At 42.4% G+C, this 7,212-nt stretch overlaps 1 protein-coding gene across 8 annotated transcripts in view; it reads right to left on the bottom strand.

Moving 5' to 3' along the window:
• The window catches only part of LOC149322992 (plasma membrane calcium-transporting ATPase 3), a 173,602-nt gene that overhangs the window by 36,481 nt on the left and 129,909 nt on the right, over positions 1 to 7,212 (bottom strand). For all 8 annotated transcript variants that reach the window (XM_089485876.1, XM_089485929.1, XM_089485881.1 and 5 more), the window contains 3 exons: positions 1,936 to 2,149; positions 1,561 to 1,772; positions 335 to 442 (listed from right to left, as the gene is read on the bottom strand). In XM_089485876.1, coding sequence (XP_089342002.1) covers positions 335 to 442; positions 1,561 to 1,772; positions 1,936 to 2,149 — 534 coding nt within the window. The remainder of the gene's footprint in view (positions 1 to 334; positions 443 to 1,560; positions 1,773 to 1,935; positions 2,150 to 7,212) is intronic.

Here is a 7,212-nt window from a genome sequence, read left to right as displayed (position 1 = left end):
TTACCTGCTGGACAGTTATAGCACCATGAGTCCACTTTAACTGATATGACAACACCTGGGATTGGGAGGGATCCGCAGAGAATCCTCCTCTGGTGCCTCCGATCAAACAAACTACAAATCCCAGCAGTCCATGAGATGCACCCATGGCAAAGCAGAATCACTTGGTGCTATACAACTGGATCTTTGTACATACAACTACAGTATAACTAAATATGCCTTGCATTGTGGTTCCCAAGATATGTAGTAAGGCATACTTAAACCTAAATTTAAGCCATGACACACAATGTGGGGTATGCATGTTAAAGGTTAATAGATCAGAATAAGGTTTTCTTACCTGTCCCCAGACCAGCTCCCCAAACCCCACGAAGAGACACCAGAGCCATTGCTGTGCATTCAGTGGAGAACAGCTGAATGGCTTTCCTCCAAACTGTACAATGACGATCTGTGGAGGGAGGGGAATAAGGACACAGTAAGAAATAAAGTGGCAAAGGGTTCATTTTCCTTAGTGAATTACTGTATCCACATCATATGGAAAGGATGGGCCCAGGGAAGCTGGCTGCTGTGTTTTCCATAATACCTTCCATAATAAAAGGATGGATCACGTTAAAGCTGAAGTGTTCGGATAAGGTACAAGGATCAAGTCCAAAGCATGGAAGAGAGATGAGAGGTTCAAGAATGATCAGAGGGGAAGGAGGAAAACTGCCAAACAGATTCAGGAACAGCATTGCCCATTTCCTGGGAATTCCACAGAATCTGGGAAATTTAATTAATTTCTTTCCGGGGATTCTGACTGAATATTCCAGTAAATATTGGGGAATTCTGGGGATTTTGGTAAAACATTCCGGGGAATATCTTCGAGGCTTGTTGGCAAAACTGTGCAGGAAAGACTGAGAGGAGAAAGTGAAAACAAAGATCTTAGGTGCTACAGGGCAAGGAGATTAAGAGATCTGAGGATTCTGTGAGGATGAAGAGCTGTCTCTCTATCTCTCTCAAGGTGCATCTACACTGTAGAAATAATGCAGTTGGACACCATTTTGACTGCCATGGCTTCATCTGACAGAAACTTGAATTTGTAGTTTTGTGAGGCATCAGCACTTTGGCAGAGAAGGCTAAAGACTGTGTATGATGACAAATCCCAGGATTCCATAAGATGGAGCTACAACACTTATAAAGTGGTGTCAAACTGCATTATTTCTACAGTGTAGATGCACCCTCAGAGAGGAAAATGAAGCCATTACAAAAGCTTACCAAGAGCTGCTCTCTTTTTCTTTTCAAGGGCTGGTGGGAAATAGGGACCGGAGCAAACCAAGTTTACTCTGTCTACTCCTCTTAGCAAAAATTAAGCCAGATACACAAAACTGCATTCGCACCTCTCTTTTCTTGGTTAATCTTGTGATAATATAAGCAGAGCCTCATTTAATAGAAACAGATGCCAAGTCATGGGACCCATCCATTTACATGTATATACACCAATCCTTTCTCACTCGAATATTCCTCCAATCCCCTTTTCACATGCCAGCCATGTTTGGCTTTACATGCCTATTTCCTCACAGTCTGTACCTGGATGCCAAAGGTGCCCAGGACAATGCTGCAGAAGATGGGGTTGCCAAAAATGCCATCAAAGACGTTGCGTTCACCGTGGATTTTGCGGGCATTGATCTCATTGAAGAGCTGCATCATGACAAAGGTGTTGAAGATAATGGTGTAGTGCTCTGAAGGTGGGGAGTGCAGGGGGGCATTACGGCCACTGTCGATGTCAAAGAAAACCTCACCTGTGGGTGGGAAAGAGGGTGGTGATATATAAAACAGCACATCATGGAGAAATACCACACCCAGCAAACCAAATACCTTGCCCTCCACCCGGCTGGAATTGGACCGATGGGCTCTAGCCCAGCCTGCCCTGGCAATTCCAGGCCAGAGTCATTGGAAACCCACCCGCAAAGAGGAGGGTAAAGATGATAATGAGCTGGTACACAGCATGGCCCAAAATATTCTTCATCATGGTGCGGGAAATGAGGGGTTTGTTGCGTCCGTATGGCTTGCGCATCAACAGGGCTTCTGTGGGGGGTTCGGTGGCAAGAGCCAGAGAGGCAAAAGTGTCCATAATCAGGTTCACCCACAGCATTTGCACAGCTTTGAGGGGAGAGTCCTAGAAGAGAAGGGGAGAGGAAGGGACATTAGGGCACCAAAAGATCCGACAACCAATTGATCTGGAAGAGAATGAAGTGAAAACCTTCCTCTCCCTGTATTCCAAACTGTGAAGTCATGACATTTTCTGGGATATACACATTTTCAGACATTACCAGCTGTGAACCAATTCATATAGCCCTATTTGTTTATTTTTAACATGTTAAAATCAATGTGAATTGCAGAAAACAGTACAAGCCTAAGGCAGAGCAACAAAGGGTATCCCTTTCCATGATAGTACCAAGAACCAACCAAGTTACTTTTGCATACAGTAGAGAGGAAAATCCAACAAGCAACTTCCCCCTCATTTCTTTGGAAGCAGACATACATAAAGAACTAAGTTCGGGATCTTGTATGTGAGTGACGTCTTCATAAGTGGACTTAGGTATGTGGGAATTAGAATTGGTCAGTTTTGTAATATCCATATCCAGTAGAGGACTGCCTCTTATATTACTATGTGGCAGAGCTGGCAAAATGTCCAATGCACATTGAGTACTGGCACACCAGTCCCAAGATGCATCAGTGCTAACATGCAACTTCTCAATTCACTAACAGTGTTTCTTAGTCCCTCTGCTACATAGCTAAGTAGACATATGACTTGATCACAAAGCATACAGGAACATGACAGTTTGAAAACATTCAGTATCTCACTTTACTTCAACTGTGTGAGTGTGTTCTTTTGGAAATCCATGATCTCTTCTGCACTGGTTCTGTAACCCCACCAGTAGCATACTTGATGAGATTGGTGCAACCTGGTGTGGTGGGGAAGTGGGGGGTGGACTGCCATGACCTCCAGAGGGCTGTTTGGGGCCTGGCATGTTTGCAGTCATGCTAGAGCTAAAACATAAGGCACTGGCACCCCGCTCCCCGCAGCACCTTCCGTTTCTAGAAGGGGCAATGCTATGGCCTCCGGAGGGCTGTGTGCAGTCTGGTATGACTGTTCAGCAAGCAAGCAAGGGATGCAATGCCCTCTCTTGCTTGCCCATCAGCCAAACCAGTTCCATTGGGTGTACCACCCCCCAGATGTACAACCCCCATCCATGATGTCACCCAGTGCAATCTGAACCCTTCCACACCCCTAGTAACACCATTGAACCTTGCCCTCCATGCCTTTCGGTACATAGGTCCCTTTGCCAAGATTGTTTTTTACTCTGTTACTTTTTATTTTTTTGCTATAATTACACAATCACAGTTAAAATAAAAATACCCTCCAACACCCTGAATCAACCAGAGTGAAGAACACTGGGAATCTGTGACCCTCCAGATGCTGTTGGACTCTAGGTCCCAACACCCCTTGCCTACAGTAAGTGCATCAACATCTAGAGAGCCACAGGTTCCTCCGTCCCTAGCTGCTCCACAAAATATAATGGAGATTCACATTATCTCCCAGTTCAATCCATTTTCAACAGTTAAAAGAATTTTTTGTCAATGATTTGTCTGGGCACAGCACATTTTGTATATATGTATGGCTTCAAATTGTTTGCACTATGGTATATGTTCCAGACTCTTCAAATTGTTTTAACTTGCTCTTAGGTGTTTTGAAGAGTTTTAATTTCAGTTAAAGTTAAATTTAATTCACCCACCGTAACCACAGATTCTGCATCCACAGAATCAACCACCCACGGCTTGAAAATATTTTTAGACATTCCAAAAAGCAAACCTTAATTTTGCCATTTTATATGAGGGACACCACTTTACTACACTGTTGCATTTAATGGGACATGAGCATCCATGTTTTTTGGTATCCACGGAAGGTCCTGGAATCTAACTCTAGCAGATACCAAGGGCCTACAGTACAATTTTTTGTCTTGATGAGATGTATTACTGTTTGTAAACTACAATCAAGTCTGAAATTAAAGCCTTCCCAAGAGTGCGTCTCTACTTTAGGCTGGCCAAAAGCATCTTGCTGTCTGCAGAAAAGCAGCGAACAATGAGCCTCTACCCATCCAGGTCAAAGTACACAGCAGCTAAAGACAGCCAGGATATTTTTGGACTTGAGGCATAAAATCTTACAAGCACCTCATTCCTTCTCTGGGAGTAAAGATGCAATAACATCAAAGTAAATAGCTAGCAATTGCTGCCCTTCCATGACATTTGCTGCCTGAGGCAACTACCTTTCTTTGACGAATGGTAGGCCTTCAGTACCCCCACGTGAACTGAAAAATACTCTCATGTTAACTCCGGCACTTACATAACCTCTTCCATTGTCAGGTTAATAGGGAAATCCTTGTTCTTTCCCTTACACAGTGAATGATAAAATTGGTTTTACCAGCCTCTCTTCTCTTCCTGCCCCAACCATCTAATATACTGTAACTGCACAATGAACAAATATATGTTCCAGAACAAACAAATGTTCAAGAAATTAAACAGCTTGATGAATGAATTAACTATTTTTGCTTGGTTTAAAAAAGTACCTTAATCAATTTGAAAAATGTATTAACTGGAATCACGTTGGTTAGTCCCAAGAAGAATAGACCCACTGAATGAATTGTTGAATGGTGAGACGACACATAGATAAATCTAATGGCTATTTATTTCATCTATGTAATGTATACTCTGCCTTTCTTCTAGCACAGGAGTCAATGTGGCCTTAGGTTTAAAAAAAGTACAAAAAGTACGAACGATTGCTATAAAAAATTAGAAAGAATTAAAGAACAACCCTGTTTAAAAAGCACAAGTTAAAACAGTTTTTAAAAAAAATAAATTTAAAAACTATCAGTATGCAAAAGAAGACTGAGGACTTTATCCCACTAGAAGAATCCCACTGAGAAACAGGATTTAAAGTAGATTTAAAGGAGAAAAACCCACAAATGTGGGAAATTTATCATGCGACGTTTCTCCAAAAGTGAAATAACACGAAAATAAAGCAAACGTAAAAGGGACAAAAATGGCAGCTTTCTACTTTCTGAACTTTCTGAAAGTAAAAAGCTGCCGCTTTTGTCCCTTTTACGTTTGCTTTATTTTTGCTTTATTTCACTTTTGCAGAAATGCATGTTATAAACTTCCATCATTTGTGGGGGTTTTCTACGTTCAAAATCCCATTTCTGTACTGGATTCCTCTAGTGTGATAACATCCTGAGATCGAGTGAAAGAAGCTATCGCATAAAGGTTCATAGACTTGGCTTCTTTTTCACAGTTAGTCTCAAAGGTGCTACAAGATCCCTTTGCATACAGATATTTGAGACTAACATGGCTATGTGTCTGAATTTAAAGCATAATAAAATACAGAAACAGCTCATCCCACTAAAAGCTCTGTCTGCTGCAAGAAGGTAAAAATTAAACAAAAAGGTATTTTCATTTTTTATAAACATATTCAACTGGTCTACTCTAGTCGTCGTCATCATCATCATCATCATCATCATCATCATCATCATCATCATCATGTATTTGGGGCTAACAATAGGATTCAGACCATCTTTTTCATATTTTACAGCTGGGGCAAATGTTCTCCTTCAGCCAAAACCTGAGAGTTAAGGATGGGAGTGAAATTATCTGTCAGACCATCTTTTTTTACTCAGGGAAAACTTTGTTCTAAAATGAAAGAGAGGGAAATGCAATATTGCTTCAAAACTATTGTTTCTATTCATTTGCAAATACACACCACTTTAATTGACTGACAGTTTCATCGACTTAAGAGTCTCTGTATCATAGATTTCTGAAAACTGAATTAAAACAAAACAAAACAAATGTCAAAACCCATAACAGGTCTGATCAAGACTGGGGTGGGGTTTGAAGGTACTTCATCACCCTTTCCCACTTTGATAAAAGCGAAGCCTGAAGGTCCCATCTTCTCTACAAATGTGGACAGTCAATTTTTCCTGATTTACCTTAGAATTCTATCCAGCATTCTCTTCAAAGCCAGAGCTTGGATGTGTCATTTGTTTGGACTACAACCCCCCCGCCCCCAAACATGGATAGCGGATTCTGGAAGTTAAAGATAGTTGATGGTAGATTCTGGGAGTTAATGGCCAGAATCCTTTATCCATGATCCATTGAATGCAGTAGATCTGCACGAGCATGTCCTTAACAAGATTCTGGGAGTTAAAGGCCAGAATCCTATATGATCCACTGTAATGTAGTAGATCTGCATGAGCATGCCCCTAACAGGATGCCAGTCATAATTCCTTTTCCAAAGGTATGTTGAGAACATGGAGCTGGACCTTTGGAAATCTGCTTGCAGACTAGCTCTTGGGCAAGTTCTTTTTGAAGAGCCTAGGAGAAATCAGCTATCCTTGGGGCCAAGGGGGCACCTAAATAGGATCTTTCTTTTTCTCATGCCAGCTTTATCCCTATGGTATGATTCCCCTTCTATAGGAAATAGGCAGTCGTCTCCATGTGGGCCTGGACAAGAATTGTAACTCTCAAAGACCTGAATTGCAAATAAGGCAGCTTCTGGGTGCTTTGGAGGCATGGCGTTCAAATGATGTATAACCCCAAAGTGGAAAGAAGCTGCTCCAGCACCACAATCCGGTCCTTTGGACTGGATCAAAAAGAGCAGATTATATCCAACTCCTATCAGCACTGGTTTAGGACCACGGCAGAAGCCTGCTTTGGTTGTGGGCTATGCAGTTGCTGCAGTCCCAGCCCAACTGTGGATGGAGTGGACCCTGGCTGCTCTTTACCAGCTGTGTGCTATAGCCCAAATGCTGTTATGGGTTCTTTTTTCTAGGCAACACTGAAGAGTGTAAGGGAGAGAAAATAGGAGTTTAACAGTATGTAGAGAGATCTTGTAGCACCTTTGAGACTAACTGAAAGAAAGAAATTGGCAGCATGAGCTTTCATTTTTGTAGGGTGAGTCCTCCTGGCACCACCAGAACTGGAAGGGAAGGAGGAAGCTAACTAGAGGTCTCTTCAGACCGCCATGAAAGGCCGGCCGGGGGCTGAGTTGCAGCGTCAAGTCCAAATAATGCCCACCTGACTCCGCCCCCCAGGGCACCCTGATACCACACGTTGCATCACATGGCATGCGGTGTCATGGCACTCCTCCAGCACTGTGTCCATATGACACAGTGCTGAAGGAACACC

This window comes from Sceloporus occidentalis, unplaced genomic scaffold (assembly GCF_023333645.1).
Source record: "Sceloporus occidentalis isolate IW3139 unplaced genomic scaffold, rSceOcc1.0.p SCAF_1, whole genome shotgun sequence".
In the NCBI taxonomy this organism is placed as follows: domain Eukaryota; kingdom Metazoa; phylum Chordata; class Lepidosauria; order Squamata; family Phrynosomatidae; genus Sceloporus; species Sceloporus occidentalis.
Note: the sequence above shows the minus strand (reverse complement) of the source record. Positions and strands in the feature narration are given on the sequence as shown.